This window comes from Hemitrygon akajei, chromosome 4, assembly GCF_048418815.1.
Source record: "Hemitrygon akajei chromosome 4, sHemAka1.3, whole genome shotgun sequence".
NCBI lineage: Eukaryota > Metazoa > Chordata > Chondrichthyes > Myliobatiformes > Dasyatidae > Hemitrygon > Hemitrygon akajei.
Window position 1 is genome coordinate 87589378 of NC_133127.1, and position 21577 is coordinate 87610954.

At 39.0% G+C, this 21577-nt stretch overlaps 1 protein-coding gene across 2 annotated transcripts in view; it reads right to left on the reverse strand.

Annotated features, from left to right (window-relative positions):
• Positions 1–21577, reverse strand: part of LOC140726510 (folliculin-interacting protein 2-like) — a 99083-nt gene that overhangs the window by 30448 nt on the left and 47058 nt on the right. The window contains exons 3-10 of one of the 2 annotated variants that reach the window (XM_073043002.1): positions 15548–15673; positions 13149–13249; positions 12611–12682; positions 10019–10119; positions 9833–9922; positions 5746–5817; positions 5373–5508; positions 3609–3810 (exon numbers count right to left, since the gene is read on the reverse strand). In XM_073043002.1, the coding sequence (XP_072899103.1) occupies positions 3609–3810; positions 5373–5508; positions 5746–5817; positions 9833–9922; positions 10019–10119; positions 12611–12682; positions 13149–13249; positions 15548–15673 (900 nt within the window). The remainder of the gene's footprint in view (positions 1–3608; positions 3811–5372; positions 5509–5745; positions 5818–9832; positions 9923–10018; positions 10120–12610; positions 12683–13148; positions 13250–15547; positions 15674–21577) is intronic. The other variant, XM_073043003.1, reaches the window with a different exon arrangement.

Sequence of the window (21577 nt, forward strand, 5' to 3'; positions counted from 1 at the left end):
AAAGTACACTGCAGATGCTGTGGTCAAATCAACACGTACAAACAAGCTGGATGAACTCAGCAGGTCGGGCAGCATCCGTTGAAACGAACAGTCAATGTTTCAGGCCGAGACTCTTCATCAGGACTCTGTGCTAGCCTAGTGTCAATCTTCTGGGAGGGAGAAGGACCAAGTTATTGTGGCACACATAGACAGGAATCATGTACTTAAGGCCAAGGTGGTGTTTTGCTGAGGGATTAAAAAGAGTTCAGGGCAAAATTGATTAACTGCACCACAAAGCGTGATAATCTCATATTATTCCCCAGCCCCATGCACATTGGCAAATGATAATAAGATAGAAAGTAAACTTATGATTCAAAGACTGGTGTGAGAGTAATGCGTTCTGATTCACGGGAGACTGGCACTGGACTAGGGGTGAAAGAGTTCTTCCGTTTCAAAAAGCTTTACTTGAACCTTCTGAGACCAGCACTGTGACAAATGGCAATGGCACAAGTATGATTATAAACAGATCCTGACCAGAGGTGAGTTGGGGAAGAGGATTTGAGTAAGAGGAAGTTTAATAAATCCAAAAGCAATGAGAGAGCAGCAGCACAGGGTAATAAAAGCTTGAATGAAAATCAAACTGAAGGGACATACAAACACAAGCATGTCACAGAAAAACAGTGAAAAATCAAAGCTTATAGCTGGTTATCTGAATGCATGAAACATTTGCAACAAGATAAACCAGGTTGGTGCAACAAATAGAAATAAATGAGCTGATTTAACAGCTATTAGAGAAACACTGTTGCAGTGTTTCCCGGACAGGAACGCCATGTTCCAGATAATTAATATTCCAATGGAATATGCAAAAGGAAGTGAAGGCAGGGTAGTGCTGTTAACTAAACAATGTTTCAGTGAGGTGTCAATGAACTAGGTACAAGTAATGACTAGCATTATACAGCTTGGTAGCAATAATGAAAAGCAGGGGAAGGACATGAGTTGGAATGGTCTACAAACCCCCCAAAACTCTGCCTCACAGTAAGACAAAGTACATGAGGAGAAGTGAAAGGACATGAAAGAATGGAGACAAGCCCCTGCAGATGCTGGAAATCTTCAACAACATACAGTACTGGAAGAACTCAGGAGGCCGGGCAGTATCTATGAAGGAGAAATAAACAGCTTGATATGAAGGCTCCAACACAGAGGACCGTAAGAGGTTGCTGTCATAAGCACAACCCTTCCCACACTGAGAGCCTCACCAAGAGGCGGTACTTCAAAAAGGCGGAATCCATCACAAAGACACCTCACCATTTAGGATATGCCCTTTTCTCTTTACTACCATTGGGAGGTGATACAGGAGCCTGAAGACTCTCACTCAATGATTCATGAACAGCTTCTTCTCCTCCACCACAGAATTTTTGAATGGTCAATAAAACTGAAACAATATTTCATCATTCCTTTCCTTCGCAGTATTTCTGTAGTTTTTAGCAATTTTTATCCTTGCACTGTACTGTTGCTGCAAAACAATAAATTTCATGGCACATAAATAATATCTGATTCTGAGAATGCATAATTCCTATCACAACTACTAAAGTATTAGGAAAACTAAAAACGGGCATGTTGCCAGGATGCAATCGCCAGTATCCAAGAGTCCGAAAATCAGCTACACAGATGTTATAGCCATTAACATTTTTCAAAACTCACTTTGGAAGCCAACAGTTGATTGGAAAACAGTGAAGCCTTTGTTCAAGAAGGAAATGAGACAAAATGTGGAACAATAGATCAGTTAACTTAAAATCTATTGCTTAGAAAATGCTGGTCTCTGTAATCAAGGAAACGTAGGCTATTAAGGGAGGCTAAAAGTGATCAAGCCAAGTCCAGATGGTGCTACCAAAGGAAAATCACTGGAAAAATTACTAGTTCCGAGGATGCAACAACCAAATTAGTTAGGATGAGATCTACCATGCAGTGTATTCTATTTGGTTTTTCAGAAGGTATTTGATAAGGTGTTACATAAAAGGCTGGTGCATAACACAAGAGTATGCAGCATTGAGGGAAGTGTTAACATGGATTAAAGAATGATAATCATACGGATGAAAAGGACTGAATAAATGGGCTTTTAAAAAAAACACCATTTCAGTCTAAAAAAGTACCCCAAGGAACAGACTAGGCCCTTTCATGTTATGTTAATGACTTGGAAGGGGCAGAGTTCAAGCTGGAATTTAGAGGGATGAAGGGGGGGGGGGGGGGAAATCTCATTGAAACCTTTCGAATGTTGAAAGGCCTAGACAGAGTACGTGTAGAAAGGATGTTTCCCATGGTGGGGGAGTCTAGGACAAGAGGGCACAGTCTCAGGATAGAGGGGTGTCCAATTAAAACAGATGCGGAGAAATTTCTTTAGCCGGAGGGAGGTGAATTTGTGGAATTTGTTGCCACAGAAAGCTGTGGAGGCTGGGCTGCTGGGTGTATTTAAGGCAGAGATTGATAGGTTCATGATTGGACATGGCATCACAGGTTACGTGGAGAAGGCTGAGGAGGGGAAAGGATCTGCCATTCAATCATGGTTGAACAGACTTGATGGGCCAAATGGCCTAATTCTGCTCCTATGTCTTATGGTCTATATCCAAGTTGGGTGATGCCACAAATACTTCACAACTCCAGTGACCCAGTTTCAGTCCTGACTGCCAATGATGTTGTGTGACGTTCACACACTTTTCTCTGTGATCGCTTGGGTTGAGTAGTCCAATGTCAAATAAATGCAGACTGATAGGTTGTGATCCTCTGCAGTGTGTAGGTGACAGAATCTGTTGTATGCTGATTGGAGTGTGATAAGTATTTGAGCACTGATCTGGGCTTGTTGGGATGAACATGCTGCATGACTTTATAGCTAGTGGGAGAGCATACTGGAACTCTGTAATAGCACAAGAACAAATGAAATGAGCCATTTCTTGCCATTGGAGTTTAATGTAGGGAAATAAGAGGTCATCCACATTGGTGAAAGGATTCCAAAGACAGCTTATTATTGAAGTGGAGAAACTACAATTGAGAAAAAAAAATCTAAATGTTCTAGTGTAAGAAAAGGTACGATGCAGGTGAAGCAAGTAATTATGGAACAGCATACTGGCCTTGATTACGAGAGGGCTGGAGTTTAAAAAGAGCATTGTACAGGGTACTGGTGAGGCCACACCCTAAGTACAGTATATAAGCTTGATCAGCTTATTTAAGAAAGGGCACTGGAGGTAGTCCAGAAGAGATTCACAAGGACAATTCCTGGGAAGACAGAATGTCCAATTCCAAAATCTTAAAATTAGATTAGTATTCTTTAGGGATTACAATTATTGAAAAAACAAGATCCTGACAGAGTATTGCAAGGTAAAAACGTATTTGCAAAGTTGGGCATGTTTGAGGGCTAAGCTCTTGCTCCTGTTTTCATCTGTTGTTAATTTTTCCATTCACGAACTACAGAGTAAATTCAATAAAAGTTAACGATTATACATATGGAACACAAACTAATGCAGCTTTGCAAAAAAAAGTTCTGCATTTAAACTTCATTAACAGCTGGAAAACTGAAGGGCATTATTATCAATAAAACTAACAGGAAAAGTTTGAGTTGAAGTCTAACTGCTTGATACCTTCTCAATAGCAGTCTTCAGCTTGTTCAGGTGAGTCTCAAATAAGGGGAAATGAGAGAAAAAGAACTCCTGAAATGTTCTGTTCTCCTCTTCCTTCTCGGGCAAGGAGAAAACAACACTGATTGCGATCTTCTTTCTCCGGACCATCTGTGGGTTGCAAGTATAGCTCTCATCTGCCATCATGAATGTTTCCTCGGCCGACCTTGTAAAAAACACAGAAATAAAATGTTTTGGAAATACGGATATGAAAATACTAATTTCGCCACCAAAAGGGGCAGCTCAATGTTAGTTAAAAAAAGGTTGGGAATTAAAACAGGTAAAACTTCCCATCCCTAATAAATTTTTAGAAGATGGAGGTCAATCAGCTTCTTGAGCCCATGTAATCAATCATAAAGTAACCCACCACTGCCAATATCCATACGCTTTCTAGTGATTTTGAAGAAAAGAAACTTTTCTTGTCCTTGTTATTTGAGACATTAGGGTGTAGGAGGCATTATTATGGATGGAGTAGAGATCGCATCACAGTTGCACTCACTCAGGTAAGATCACGTTAGTTCTTCCTCATAAACTTAGCAGCTTTAATATTGTGAAATAACACAAGGAGCTTTATATGAGTTACATCGCAGTGGCACTATAGCAGAGTGACTAGCATTACACTGGATGCCAGCAACCCAGGTTCAATTCCGTCTGTATCTGGTAAAGAGTTTGTACGCTCACCCCATGACCAAAGGGGTTTCATCCGAGTGCCCCAGCTTCCTCCCACATTCCAAAGATGGACAGGTTATTAGTTTAGCTGAGCACAGGGTGTAAACAGCGCAGGTTCGTTGGGCCGGAGGGGCCTGTTACTGTGCTGTATCTCTAAGCTTAAAAAAATGCGCTGTACATCTCCATAAATTTACAAAGTACTGTGGTTTCCGGTTAATTGGGATACATCAGGACCAGTACATTATGCCCCAATTAAGCGGCTGCCACAATTAGCCGAGGTTTCATAGAAAAAGTTAAGGTATAAAAAGACAAACTTGCATTTAACTGAGTAACAAATTATGTATTTAAATGAAATACATAACAAATTAGAATACTACCAAAACTACTGGAGGTTGCCTGTCATATCAGACGATGACAGGAAACTTGAGTGGGATAGTTTAAAGTGAAAACCCCATTGCACTGGGGCAGTTACACTATTTCAATCTCAAAAATCTGGGTCTAGTGGTATGAGTAACACACACAAAATGCTCTAAGAACTCAGCAGGTCAGGCAGCATCTACGGAAAACAGTACAGTCGATGTTTCAGGCCGAGACCCTTCAACAGGACTGGACAATGTTTCATTTTCACTCCCGGCCATTTCTGCCATCTCCAAGACTAAATACTTGAAACCACAGTGAGCAAACAGTTCTGCATTGTCATACTGCTTAGATCTCACCAGCTATCAGTGACAAAAATCACTGCTTTCTGAACACAAACATGCAACTGACACAATTTAAAAACAGTAGACTTTAAGCATGGCGTACTGTGTTTAACTGGCACTAGTTAGAAACTGTTCGGCAACAGTCTCCTGTATCAATTAAGCAGTGTCCCAAATGAACAAAGGGAATATCAGCTATTTTCTCAGTAAGCTGTCCCAAGTGAGCAGCTGCTCCAACTAACCGATGGCCCAGTTAACCAGAATCCAGCTGTAGTTTACTATTACAGAGTTAACAGCTTCTTTCTTCAGAGACTGTAATACAGCAACGCCTGCCTTGGTTAAAAACAGTCTTTAAACCTACCATCTGGGAAGGATGCCATTTTCAAGGCTGGTGGTCTGATTGCGCAGCCAGCGCCGTTGAAAACTACTGGCACAATTAGTGGAAAAGGAAGAATTTGGAGAGGGCAGTGGTGTAATCAAGAGACTGCTCAGGGAAGCTGCAAGGCAGAAGAGAAGCATAATAGGTTAGAAACTTCAGCCACTGAATATATTACAGACAGAAAGTAAAAATACTGAGAATTTTTAAAAGATCTTCTCACCATACCAGTTTAGTTTCTGAAATAATTTCTTTGAACTGAGGGTTTAAAAGCACACCTCAAAACCCAGAAAGCTTATCATTGAACTTCCTTTACTTCATTACACAATGAAATTCACAAGAATTTTTAAAAATCTACCTGATCTTGCTATACCACTGTCTCCATCTTCATTTTGACCTCGGCTTGGCATGTCTACTGGTGTACTATGAGCTGAACACAAAAGATTTTATTAGGACCTTCGCAACATATATAAAAATAATCTCTACTCAATTGACCTCCATTTCTGCAAATTAAGCAACAGTTAATTCATATGGAGAAAAGATGGAAGATACTTTTAGATTAAATATATATTAGCTTCAATGATCCACATTATGCTTGACCCAGACTGGCTAACATTCACTGCCACTGGATTCTTGAAGCTGCTAGGCTATCCAGTCAGCAGAACGGCAACAGATATCAGGCACTCTTTTTTTTAAATTTTTTTTTATTAGTTTTTCAAAACATTTTACAAAATTAAAAACCCCAAATCCCAATGAGGAGCATTAATACAGTGCAAGATTAAGCATACAATAACAATATGCTACAAAGGAAGAGAATTTAACAAAAAAGCACCTAAATTAAAGACAAGTGAGCTTAGTGTCCTCCCCAAACCCCACAACACAAGAAAAAAACAACAACAACTCCAGACCAACCACCACACAGTATAAAGAGTATAAGTCCGGACAGTCAAACTCCCAGACTGTGAATACACTTAGCAACAGAGGATAATAATGCCTACTACCAGAAAAAAAAGGGAGCTGAAAGCTGAAAAGAAGAGAAAAAAAAGAAAAAAAAAACCCTAGTCAAGAGGAAGGTTATGAAAGTACTCGATAAAAGGTCCCCAGACCTTATGGAACTTTAGATCCGAATTAAGAACTGAATAATGAATTTTTTCGAGGTCCAAGCAGGCCATAATGTCATTAAGCCATTGCGCATGAGTGGGCGGGGCAACATCTCTCCATCTAAGGAGGATCAAGCGTCTCGCTAGGAGAGAGGCAAAGGATAGTATTCGGCATTTGGTCGGACCCAGACATAAATCTGTCTCGCCCCAAAAACCGAACAGAGCAATTAAGGGGTTAGGTTCTAGGTGCTGATTCAGAATACCCGATAATGTAGTGAACCACATCTTTCCAGAATTTCTCCAAGCTAGGACAGAGCCAGTACATATGGATGAGAGAGGCCACGCCCCTCTTGCATTTATCACAGAGCGGACTAATGCCAGGGTAGAATCGAGATAGTTTAGATTTAGACATATGGGCTCTATGAACAATCTTAAACTGTAAAAGGCACTGGCGAGCACAAAGGGAGGTTGAGTTAACCGATAGATCTCAGGCACTCTTAACCCACAAAATTCAGCCACCCTTAATTTTACTGTAGAGACTTCCTGTAGAACAAATACTGCTGACCATACTCTCTCCAACAGTATACTAATACATGGACAAGTAAAATAATAGATTTTATAATATTCTTATCAATGTTACATGATTTTATTCTTGATTTGCTGTGCTGACAAGAAATAAAAACTGACCATTGCATTGCAAATTAAGATTGAATACAGCAATTCTAAAATCTAAACAATTCCAAGAGAAATAATACATACACAATATTGTAAAAACCTAGGACACAGGCTATGCCATTCACGACATCATTTGCCTTTTTTTTAAAAAAAAGGATCAGTTCTAATTAAAATTAATTTCCTTAAAATTAATAACAACCTATATATCCCCATTTTGTGCCTTCCATTATGAAGATTAATGAAAGGTATTTATTTGTAACTGCCATTGCTTTTTACCACATTATAAAACATTTCAGCTTACTTCTTCCTTGGAGGTTTGGTATTAAAAGCCTCCTACGTCCTTCCTTTCTTTTCCTTAGTGAAAAATAACCATTTGCTGATTTCTCAAATATTTCCAACCTTTTGGTTTAGTTATTTTGGCAATTTACAATATTTCCTTTTAATCCAATTATAATTGTTAATTTTCCCAAAGCCTTTACTTGCGCATTTAACTCCCAACAAATATGCACCCTCCTTCATGAGGATTACAACCTTGTCATAGGGTTTGGAGGCTTGCGTGCTTCAATGACCCAGAGAGCTGTGTTGGCTAAAGCCTTGTGTTTTGGCACTTGGTAAGGTGACCCATGTCAAATAGGTCAAAGGCTGGTTGCCAGACTAACTGTTCTGCCAGCTCCTCTGGGTTCGGGGGTTCAGCTCAGGCTAACAACCCTGACGGGTCAAAAAAAATTGTTCTGGAAACAGCAATGAAGAATCCTCCTTTGTCAGAATGGACAAACAATGCTGGAGGACCTTCATTGCTGCCCTAAATGCCAGCGGTGTAACAGTCAGTAAGTAAACATGTATACGGCTTAAAAAGTCTGCAAAATATATTTACCTACCAACATATCATTTATTTGAATTACTCTATCCATTTAGCCAACTCGCAATTCATATCTGCCTTCAACAGCTGTATCATCACTTAGGACCACCACCCACCATTATTATCCCAATGCAATTCTGAATCTAATTGGGACTGACCCCAATTAGAATCAGAATTAGATTTTCCTCATCTATAGACTGCATAACCAGGGCACAGATTTTGACACATGGAGGTCACTAGAGACCTGCTGAAACCTCTTTATTACATACAAGAGCCACCAGAAGTGCGGCAGAATAATTACTGTTACTTTGGTGGGTGTAACTGTGAAGCATACACTGCAGTTTCATTTATTGACACATCTGGCCCAAGGAAAGCACAACAGTACTTCATCAATACTTCAATATTTATGTTCTGTGAACCACTAAACCAAATGATTAGATTCACTTCTGTTCCCGTGATCAAAACACATACAACAAATGAGGAACCAATGTATAACTTATTTCCAAGCCATATCATCCAGACTCCCACAGATAATGCCAGTTCTGCGTCAGTACCGGATCAAGGTCCTGCAAATTCCTAACGTTGAAATGAAAGTTGGCTAATAATGACAGACAATAATACAGTGAGAATGCATGTCACAGGACAGCCACAAATGCTAGAATTTAAAGCATTAGAACTAACTGGATTAAGAGGAAAATAATACATTTTTGACAGTTTGCAACACAAGTACAGAAATAATTTCCATCGATGCAGAATTAATTCCTCAATGTGGGAAGGAAATGTTTCATAATGAGCGAATAGAAAATGAACAACACAACTGCTGTTGAAATCATCAGAATTCAAGGGGAAATATGATGAGCAGCTGCAAAATGAATGTACATCAAAAATGGAACTAAACCTACAGCAAAGCTCCAATAATCTCATATTCAACTGCTCAGAAGTTTTGACATCTAATTCATGGGTGCCTATTCTCATAGTTCTTTTTGCAGACCACTGTACCAGGCTCTAGGTTCCTTTGTGACTCACCTGGCCCTTGTACCCCTAACATATCCTTCAAAGTTACCAGGTTCACCTGAAATTTTATTATTGTACTGCATCACAAGTGAATTGATAGAAAACCCCACTGTCTGGAAAATCCACTGATCCGTCACCAATGCTCCATACATGCTGGATTAAACAAATTTCACTATTATCTCAATTTTGAATACCTTGGCTACAAAAAGTAAAATGGCCTCTCACAACAAAATTAATTATTCAACTTTCTACTTCATGTGGGCAAATTAAGCTGACAAAACAAAATGCAATCAACATGCAGAATCATGCAGTTTAAAGAAGAGTGCCAAACCTTATACAAATTCAGTGTCATTAGTAAGTTCAGATCTAAGCAGTTCAATTGGTGGTGGTTATGAATTTTTTCCTCTCAGTGCCCATTTATACAAAGAGAATAGGCATTTTACAGGAATAGTTAAGCACACATTACTGCACAACTGAAGGTTATACAAAACCGGTGGAGAGCATTGTTGCTTGGAAGCAAAAACTGAAAACTGCATCCTTGTATCAATCAATCCACCAATTAAAATGCTCCTGAATGCACAGACAGAAATCAACCTCAGGTCTATATTCTTTAACGATTTAGATCTTATTTACGGAAACATCATATCCTTTGGAATGAATTTTGAGAATTAAAACTTTGTACACCAATGAATAGTATTTATTAAATGGATCTATAAAGCTTTCTGCCTTTGTATTCAGCTTTGCAAATCAACGTGCTCATTGCGTGGTCCACACTCTGCTCAGCATTCCACACGAACCTGCAAAGAAAGAGGCGCTCCGAATGAGAGGGAGCGGTCCTGGATCAGTGGGACACAACAGCAATTTGCTGCCACAAACCACCAAACGACCTATTGATGCAAAACAAAGGGTAAAATAATAATGACCACACATGCAAAAATAGAAATTATTATATAAACAATTAAAATACTTGTGCCCATTCTTACCTAGGTTATTGAAAGCATGGAAATTGCTGCCACCATTCTGACCAGGACAAGGTTTTCCTGCAAAGTTTTCTTGGTTGATATATTCAAAGCTGTCATGCAGCCTGCAAAATATTGGTCCAAGATTAAGCACTAAAGCACACAAATAACTCATGCCTGAACTAGTTAATTGATTAAAAATACTTTTAGTGATATGAGCAATCAGCTGATTCCAGAAGCTAGTAAAGTCTCATCAACTTTGATTGACAGCCATACCTTTACAAATATCCTCAGCGCATGAGGAAAATGTGAAATCCTTTCTATTGCAAGATAACTTGATTAATATTAAGATTTTCTTTGGTCCTATTGAAAGCAAGCATTTTTACTTTGGCACCAATAATTCTGGATGCGACACAATAATTCAGTGACACTAAGGAACTTGGATTAGAAAGTTAATTTGATGAACAAGTAATTCTACCACTAACAATCCTAGCCATCGCTTGGCAAGCTAACTCTTATTGAAGACATAACCACGATACCACAAATCAGTATATGAGAGAGACAACAGAAGAGTCACAGAATCATACAAGTTTGAACTGACAAAGGTTCCATTGTTCCCATCGTCTCTCTAAAGAATTTAACATTTCAGACTCATAACCACCTGATTTTGTTAAATTCCTTCTCGCTATGGACAGCCTGAGTGCTGACCTTTTTCTAGCATTTTCTGTTCATATTTCAGTTTTTCCAGCTTCCACAGTATTGTGCTAACAAGCAATATTCACTTTCAACTATTGCATTACTCAGAGCAAATGTAGCAAGATCCGAGCATACATCTGGACAGAAAAATTTGAAATACTGCGTTTTACACTGCACAACAAATCCAAACAATTCAATTCAATGACAAGTTCAACAGCAAATATTAAACTAATTGCAGCTAATTCTAAACTGCAGAAATTAGTTAACGACGGTTCAAAAGGACGTTCACAATGAAAGAGTTGTAGATTAATTATAAGTAAATTGGGAAATGTCAGAATCAGGATTAATATCTCTGCCACGTCATGAAATTTGTTTTGCGCCAACAGTACATTGTAATAAATAATAATAAAAACTATTAATTACAATATGTATAAAAAAAGAAAATTAAAGGGGGGAAATACTGAGGTTGTGTTCATGAGTTCATTGTCCATTCAGAAATTTGATGGCAGAGGGGAAGAAGCCGTTCTTGAAATGTACTTCCTCCTGATGGTAGCAATGAAAAGAGGGCATGTCCTGACTGATGGGGGTCCTGAAATGATGGATACTGGGGAGGCTAGTCCCCATGATGGAGTTGAGCTGGCAGAGTTTAATACTTCCTGCAGCCTTTTCTGATCCTCTCCAATGGCCCTTCCATACTAGACAGTGATGCAGCCAATTAAAATGCTCTCCACAGTACATCTGTAAAAAAAATTGCGAGGGTCTTTGGTGACATACCAATTCTCCTCAATCTTCTAACGGAATACAGCTGTTGTCATGCCTTCTTTGTAGTTGCATCAATATGTTGGGACTAGGATAGATCCTCAGATCCCCTGGAACTTGAAACTGCTCATCCTCTCCACTTTTCCCTCAACTTCCCCTTCCTGAAGTCCACAATAAATTTCTTGGTCTTACTGAAGTTGAATGCAAGGTTGTTGCTGCAACACACCTCAACCAGCTGATCTTTTGCTTTTGTAAACTCCATCACCTTCTAAAATTCTGCCAACAATAATTGTGTCATCGGCACATTTATAGATGGCATTTGAGCTGTGCTATCTTATCATGCAAATTTAATTTCCTTAGTTTTTATTTGTTCAATCTCCCATCAAGTATAAAATGTCCAAAGGATTTGTAAATATAAAGAACATTTGTTTCCTCACAAAAATATACAAGAAGCAAGATTACTTGTGCTTTGAGTAAGCTTGATTGGGGCAGTGCTTTGGAAAATTACAAACATCAACCAATGAAATGAAACCAACATGAATAAAGAAATCCTGATCAAGTACAAGACAATCTACATTTATTTTGAAAGAGCAACACAGACAAAAATTGCTAAAGGAACTCAGCATGTCAGGCAGTACCTATGGATATCCCCAATTTTAATTCAAAAGTGTTTCTGAAATAAGTTGGAGGATCCTGGAAAACCAACAGATAATGTACTACTTGACTTTCACAAATATTCACTATCACAAAAATAAGACCAAGGTCTACAGACTATGTACAAACAACAAGCTGCTAAGTACATTCCGATCGAAAACAATTAGTTGCAATTGCTCTGTACGGGTACTAATAATTAACTCAGGACGAGGAGCTGCAATTGTTCTTCATTTTTAACAATGATATCTACGATAGCGCCAGGGAAACACTAAACTTTAGAAATGACGAGGTACGCATGTGTAAGCAGCATAAATGAGAAAAACTGATTCCAATTTTATTTACAGTAGAAGTATCATGAAAATAGACCCATATCAACTTAAACAAGTTAATATATACAAATCTAAAAATAGTAATATTCTATCATGCTTTTTAAATCCAGAGATATCTCAGTTAAAAACAGGATTTTTTAAAAACTAAAAAACAGTCACACAGGTTGTAGAATCTTACATGTTTGAACTTCCACCAGTAGTTCCCATCTTGGCAGAGAAGACCTTACTGATCATCAACTGAGGGGGAGAGCTGAATAGAAAAATGCAAAACACTTCAATTATACAAGTGTAATGTACCAAAGCTGATATTTGCATTATGCTGACATTCATGTCCAAACTAGTTGCAGTTTGCAGGCATGATTTTTGATTATCACACGTAAATGATTTGTTTTCAGCCCAAGAATTTACAATTATGTTGCCAATTCATCAGGAATGTTCACACTAGTGCAACAATTGAACCTACTATTGCCACTGATTTGCAATATAGCAGCAAACACTATAATACATTTTCACTATGGAGTAATTTCCCATGGGTTGTAAAGAAAACAATCTGATTTGTTAATTTAAAGAAAATATTGTTTTAAAATAAATGTGTAAGTGTAAGGGCAAGATCAATGGAATGATTATTTTAATATTTCAAGCTAAATTAATTTGAGAATCTGTTGCTGCAAGTGTGGGCAGCCAAGACTCGAAGAACTTTCCGATGCATCGCTTACCGAATGTGATGTATTTTCAACGTAGAACCTTTGTAACTCATTGCAACAGAGCCAAACATCATTTCTCCAAGCATATTGACATCAGAAGCAGGTCGGGAATACTGTGTACAAAAGCTCATGTTGATGATATTCATACAGGATAAAAATGCAGCAGAATCATATGTTTCTTTTTCAGCTATAATCCAGGAGTGAGAAACCAGAACTACAGTTGTAATGATGGTTTGAATATTATTACAACACAAAATAAAAGGGCAATTACCCTCAGAGAATTGGGCTCTACAACCACGATCAAAGTGTATTAATTATTTTAGGCTTGAACTTTACAAAATTTAAACTAATAATCACAAAAGCCATCTCTGAAGATCTATTTTAAAGCATAAAAAATGGAATATTTATGGGAAATAGAAATCAATTTTTTTTAGTGCATTTTAATTTAAGAGTGGTCTTTCAAAATGAAGAGAATGGGACATTTGAGGATGTAGTGAAATATCAAGTCAGTGATATTCACCCCCTTGGAAGTTTTCAAGTTTTATTGTTTTACAACATTGAATCACAGTGGATTGAATTTGGCTTTTTTGACACTGATCAACAGAAAAAGACTCTTTCATGTCAAAGTGAAAATAGATCTCCACAAAGTGATAAAACATAAAATAATTGATTGCATGAGTATTCACCCCCTTTAATATGATACACCAAATCACTGAATATCCCTTGGAGTACAGTTAAGTCAATCGTCAAGACATAGAAAAAATATGGCACAGCTGTAAATCTGACTACAGCAGGCCATCCTCAAAAACTGAGTTACCATGCAAGAAGGGGACTAGTGAGGGAGGCCACCAAGAGACCTATGACAACTCTGGAGTTACAAGCTTCAGTGGCTGAGATGGGAAAGACTGCACATACAACAACTGTTGCCCGGGTACTTCACCAGTTACAGCTTCATGGAAGAGTGACAAAGAGAAAGCCACTGTTGAAAAAAACTCACATGGAATCTCAGTTAGAGTTTGCCAGAAAGCATGTAGGAGACTCTGAAGTCAGCTGGAAGGTTTATGCTCTGATGAAAGCAAAATTTAGCTTTATGGCCATCAAACTAAATGCTACAGCATGGTGGTGCTGTGGGGATGCTTCACTGCAACAGGCCCTGGAAGGGTTCTGAAAGCAGAGGGTAAAATGAATGCAGCAAAATACAGGAAAATCCTGGAGGAAAACCTGATGCAGTCTGCAAGAGAACTGCGACTTAGGAGAAGATTTGTTTTCCAGCAAAATGGTGACCCCAAGTATAAAGCCAAAGCTAAAACAATAGTGGCTTAAAAACAACAAAGTTATGACATGGAGTGGCCAAGTCACCGAGTCCTGACCTGAATCCAATTGAGAATGATTGGCTGCACTTGAAAAGGGCTGTTCACTCACAATTCCCAAGCAATCTGACAGAGCTTGAGCAGTTATGTAAAGAAGAATGGGGAAAAATTGCAGTGTCCAGATGTGCAAAGCTGATAGAGACCAATCCACACTGACTCAAGGCTGTAATTGCTCCCAAAGGTGCATCTACCAAATACTGACTTGAAGGAAGTGAATACTTATGCAATCAATTATTTTTGTGTTTTATATTTGTGATTAATTTAGATCACTTTGTAGACATCTGTTTTCACTTTGACATAAAAGGGTATTTTTCTGTTGATCAGTGTCGAAAAAACCCAAATTAAATCCACAGTGATTCAATGTTGTAAAGCAATAAAACATGAAAACTTCCGGTGGGGGGGAATGTGAATACTTTTTACAGGCACAGTTTATTTGCATATTTCAATTTAATTTCTGATGAAGGCAATTATATAGCTTTTTATACTTAAGGCCCATTAGGGAAAAGTGTGTAGAGGGAGCAGCAAACCCTAGTTCAAACACATCATGTCAATCCATCCATAATTCTGGTACTAAATCAGCACACTGTCTGAAGAGTGCCTTGACATGTTTGACAACTCAAATATTTAGTCATTCATCCCTTATTTTTGACAAATTGATATAACAAGTGAGGTTTTTACTTAACGAGTGGTAAAATGGCCACAGACATGATTTGATTATTGGAAGTGAAGTATTTTAGATGAACAATAATTGAAACTAAGTTAAACACAAGAACAAAAGCATTATGGCCCATAGAGACAATAGAGTATTAGCTGCAATTAAAAAGTCAATGAGCTACTCAGAACCACAGAAATACACGGCTGTAAATTGTGCCTTTTCTTCCATTTGCATGGACATTTAAAATACAGATTAAAGTACTCAAACAGGCTATAACTGCTTCAGCACAAAATGCCATGACAATTATTTTTCCATTTGATAAATCATTATTTTAATATTTAATCTGTCTACTGTAGTAAAATTGATTTGTAATTTTATCAACTTACCTGATATCTAGGCATGTGCTCCTTTGTGTTTGACGCAAGGGAAGATGAGGAATTTTGGGTGCAATTGCTGCTGCTGCTCGTATGGCAACATTTTCCTTGCAATTTGGACAAATCATCCGAAGTTTTCTAAGACACAAAGATCAGTTTCCAGAATGCATGTTGTGCAGTTAATATGCAATCCTTAATTTACTATATTCACAAGGATCCTACTTCAGACATGCATCCTAATTTACTGTGTCCAGAACTAGCTGCAATATTTCAGATGAAATCTAATCAGTGCTATAAAGCTATCAAGGTCAAATTCCTGTTTTTATATGCTATTTCTGTACTTTTAAAGTAGAAATTTGTGCATACTTAAATTTTAGTCTGCACCTGTCAAGACTTGAAACACAAGTCTTGGTGATCTTGCAACCCCTAAAAATCTACTCTTTCCATTGTATCCATTCAAAAAGACATTATGTCTGCCCATTTCACCAAATGTGTCCTTCGCCACTTCAGGCTGCTCCTAACCTCTTCATTATTTACAGTATTCTCAGGTTGCATCGCCTGCAGAATTCAGCACGTCTTTCAGTGGCCTGGAATGGGGATAATGTGCACTAAAAGACCAACGAGCTCAATAGAGAAAACAGTCTCTGGTAATATCTGAAAAGGAATGTTCCAATATAATTCCCTAATGTCTTTTTACTAGTGCTGTGACTTTGTTAAACTCTGCAGATTTCAAATTATTGATAATTATGAAAACATTACAAAGTAAATTTATTATCAAAGTACGTATGTTTCACCATATACAACCCTGAGATTCATTTTCTTGCAGGCATCCTCAAATCCATGATATAATAACCATAAGATCAATGAAAGACCACAACAACTTGGGTATACAACCATTGTACAAAAAAAGACAAACTGTGTGCAAATACAAAAAGAGAGATATAAATAAATAAACAAACAATAAATATTGAGAACATGAGATGAAGAAATCTTGAAAGTGAGTCCAGTTCAGTGATAGGGAGAATGAAGTTATCCCCCTCTGGTTCATGTGCCTGATGGTTGAGGGGTAATAACTGTTCCTGAACCTGGTAGTGACAATCGAGAGGCTCCTGTACCTTCTTCCTGATTATTTTAGAGCTACAAACCTGTATGTCTTTGTGTTTGTGTGTTTTTTTTAAGAGAAAAGCCAAGGTGGTGAGGAGTGGAGAGGGAGTAAGTAGATGTAATATTCACAATGTAACAAAAGTGCCTCAAACAAATCTGTTTGGATCATTAGGTTATTGAATACAGACTGTCCAACGGACACTGCCTATTTCAGAACAGCCTTTAGCAGATTTTTCCACAATCATGCACAAAATAGAAATTCTATATAATATACATACACACATACTTATTTATATTTATATTTGTTGGGAGATTCAAGATTAAGACATGGTTTTCTTTCTCACAGAAAGTGGTAATTAATCCCCATGGTTCTGCAAGAACAGCAAATGCTACAGAAATCAGAGATCAGTATCAGAATGTGAGCAAAACAAAAGTGTAGTTTCTGGAAATCCAAATTAAAAACCATCCAAGGAAATTAAAAACTTTTAAAAATTGCAGGTGAACAGCCATTGGAAAAGTAGGAAAGCAAACTCTTTAAGTTGCAGAGAGCTGCAAGGATGGAGAGCAGATGGAACTTCTGTGATAGCTCCTACCTTCATCCAGGTTTGAGGTTCTTTCTCCATTTTAAGATAAAAGGGTGGAGTACTGGGAAAATAGGCAAGTTGTTCAAGAGAAAAAAAGGACCATTCAAATGGGTGGGGTTGAAAGAGGGGGAAATAAAGGGATTAAGCATTTGATGTATTGAGTGCTGCGATTAGCAAACAAGGAACAGTCTAACCTGACATCTTTCAAATCATTGTTGGGGACTTCAATCAGGTTTGAAGAAATCTGTCTAACTATCATCAACACGTCACTTGCAGCATTTGGGGTCCGAGCTCACTTGACCACTGTTACGCTACGATTAGAAATACCTACCTTTCCATGCCTAGACCCCATTTCGGTAAATTCTATCACTTGGCTGTCCTCCTCCTACCTACGTACAGGCAGAGGCTAAAGAACAAGGCTCCAGAGATAGGGACAACGAAGAGGTGGTCACAGGAGACTGAGGTATGGCTACAGGATTGCTTCAAGTCAGGGACATGTTCAGGGACTCGGAGGATTTGAATGAATGCAACACGGCTGTCATGTACTTTATAATAACATTTGTAGACCATTATGTCCCCATAAAATCATTCAGTCTTCCCTAACAAGAAGCCCTGGATGAACCAGGAGATCCACAATCTGCTGAGGGCCAGATCAGGTCTGGTGACCAAGTTAAATAAAAGAAATCCAGTATGATCTCTAGAAAGCCATCTGACATGTGAAGTGGCAATTCCAGACCAAACTTTAGTCACTGAAAGATGTCCAACAGCTGTAGCAGGACTTGAAAGCTATCACCCCCTACAAGTGAAACCAAACAACATCGGTGACAAGGTTTTGTGCCCAGATGAGCTCAGTGTTTTTTATGCTGTCTTTCACCTTCATGAACTCCCACAGTTCCCGATGATGCTATGATTTTAGTCTCTGAGGTGGACGTGAGAACATCCTTTAGCTGAGTGATCTCATGAAAACATCTGGTCCAGATGGGGGTATCTGGCTGAGAACTAAAGACCTGTGCTGATCAACTCGCTGGTGAGTTCACCAATACCCTTAGCCTCTTGCTTTATCAGTGAGGTACCCACCTGCTTCAATTATACCAACGTCCATGAAGAATGTGGTAACTTGCCTCAATGACCATCATTCAGCAGCACTTACATCCACTGCGAAGTAATTTGAGAGGTTGGCAATTCAACTCCTGCCTGAAAAGCAACTTGGGTCCAATTTGCCTACTGTCCCAACACGTCAACAGCAGATACCATTTCATTGGCTCTACACTCAATCCTGGAACATGTGGATAGTGAAGAGGCATACATCAGGATGTTATTTGTTGACTACAGCTTGGCTTTCAATACTATCCATTCCATGAAAACTATTCAATAAACTTCCAGACCTAGGCCTTGATACCTCCTTGTGCAAATGGATCCTTAACTTTCCCTCTTGCAGAGCCCAGTCAGTTCCGATTGGATTTAATATTTCAGTAATATTTAAGCTTGGGTGGCGGGGTGGAGATGCGTCTCTACCAAAGGAGGCTCTCCTTCCCTCCGCTAGTCTGCAGGTCACCCTTGGGCAAGGTGTAGTACCTGCTTAGCACACCACCACCACCCCGGCTCCTTCAATCAGGGTCACGTGAAGCTATGGGAGTAGGTGGTGGGTGGTCGTACGAGCAGATGGTGCACATCACAAGTCTTGGTTATGACACCACCGATGCCAAGCAGACAATTCTGATGAGTAATAATAATGGCTGAGGTCAACTGTCTTGTAAAGGCACTGCCCAGAAGGTGGCAATGGGAAACCACTACTGCAGAAAAAGTTGCCAAGAACAATCATGGTCAAAGATTATGACCTCACAAATCATACAACATGTATGATGATGATGAATATTTGAGCAAATGTAAAAATATGTAAATTGCATACCTCATGATGCCATGTGATAGGTGCGTGTCTTGCTTAAAGTAAATGACAAAGTTAGACTCACATTTCAGGTTCTCTTATTTTCCCTTCAAATAGTTTTCATATTTTGGAGTTACAAAACATAACAGATTAGGCTTTTATGCAGAATGCTACAGCCATTTTAACGACATCACCTCCCACCTTGCTTCTTGGAAGGACTCCATTATCCCAACTTGTTTGATGGCGAGCTATTCCACACTAGTACCTTTAAGATGGCTTCCCTTTTCCTTTACTGCAGGTTTCCCTCAACCACAGATGGCAGAGCTCACAAGAGTGCTGTCTCTACTTCAACTGTACAAAAATGTTGGTATAGTAGGCTTAAGAAAACAGTGATCTTAACATCACAAAATTTCAGTTAGCTGAAGAAAGGATAAGGAGCAATCCAAAACAAAAGGTGGTCAATCTCAATGGGATGGAACTGGATCTGCTGCAGGTAAAACAGAATAATTCCACAAGAAAAGCTGCCTTTAAGGAAGAGATGGCTTAGGTATAGTTGAGATATACTTAATCAGCAGTTTGAAGAGATTTGGCATGTCAACAAATACATTCAAAAACTTCTATAGTTGTACCATGGAGAGCATTCTGACAGGCTGCATCACTGTCTCGTATGGAGGGGCTACTGCACAGGACCGAAAGAAGCTGCAGAAGGTTGTAAATCTAGTTAGCTTCATCTTGGGCACTAGCCTACAAAGTACCCTGGACATCTTTAGGGAGTGGTGTCTCAGAAAGGCAGCGTCTGTTATTAAGGACCTCCAGCACCCAGGGCAAGCCCTTTTCTTACTGTCACTGTCAGGTAGGAGATACAGAAGCCTGAAGGCATGCATTCAGCAACAGCATCTTCCCCTCTGCCATACACTTCCTAAATGAAGCTTTGAACATTACCTCACTTTTTCTTTTTAAATATACAGTATTTCTGTTTTTGCACATTTAAAAAAAATCTATTCAATGTACATAATTGATTTACTTGTTTATTATGTTTCTGTTATTTACTATTTTTTTCCTTCTCTCTGCTAGATTACGTATTGCATTGAACTGCTGCTGCTAAATTAACAAATTTCATGTCACATGCTGGTGATAATAAACCTGATTCTAATGTATTGCCATGAAAAGCAAAATGGAAAAAACAAATCCAGAGCTCTCCGGATGTTGAAAGAAATGTTGTAACTTTGGAAGTTAAAAGGTTGCATTTGACTAGAATCAGAATGCAAATAGCTGCAAGAACCAGGCTGAACATGAAAGAATAAGGTGAGGTGAAAATTAAGGATAATCAATGCAAAGAGGATATGAAAGAAAGATCAGTTGTCAGATTAAATGGGGAGTTCAAAAGTCTTTTTGACATATCTGTAGTAAAAGAGTTGTACATGAAAGAATGCTGTTTGTCAAAGACAGAATGGGAACCCACACACGAATACCAAAGTTAATGTTAAGATAGCAAATTAACACTTTACATCTGCATTTACCCAGAATATAGTGCTTTCTAAGTAATAGTGGAGAAGATATTTGAGACAGTAGACATGCTAAAAATCAGAGATATTGTGAGACTTGGCTGAATCCAGTCGTGGCAACTTGAATCTGTGATTGAAAAAAACAAAAAGGTGTAGGGGGCAGTGATTCAGATTTTTGTAACATTGGGATCTCTTCCGGGGCAGAGATGACCTGTATAAGAGGGAAAGACTACACTTGAACTAGAGGGAGACCAATATCCTGGCAGGTTGAGCTGCTAGTGCTTTCTGGATGGATTTAAACCAGATTGACAGGGATATGGGATTCCAGCACCAGGAAAATAAGAGGCTGGAAAGTGATGCAGAAGTCAGTGAAAGCAAACTGAATAGCCATGATAGGCAGGAAACTGGCAGGGAGCAAGGAAAGCCTATTGAAGTAAATAGTATTTACTTCAATGCAGGAGGTATCACCGGTAAAGCAGATGAACTAGAAAAGTAAATGGGAAGGCTTTGGGGGTGATCCGCATTAAAGGTGGTGTTCGATTGCTTAAAAGACAAGTCTGTAGCGATGTGCTACACACAGCGCTGAAATAACATCACGCAGTCGGTAAGTCGTCTCAAGACTAGTTTATTCAAACTTCGCAGCGCTGACATTTAATACCTAGCGCTCGCCCTGTCCGGGCAGAAATGACGTCAGAGGTGCATTAACAAAGTCTCCCCCCACGCGCTGGCTATTTGTGAGCCGGTTCGCCTGCACAGAAAGTGGGTCGCAACATAACCTTCCCCCCCCCCCCCCAGAACTGGCGATAACCCCCCCCCCCATGTCCACAGTCTGGATCAGCCTCTGTTTGGGAGGTCTGCCTCTGCGCCGCGGTGCCTGAACCTCGACCGGCTGCGCCAAGTCCACATGTGCTGGTTTGAGTCTGTCCACCGTGAAAACCTCCTCTTTCCCCCCAATGTCCAGAAT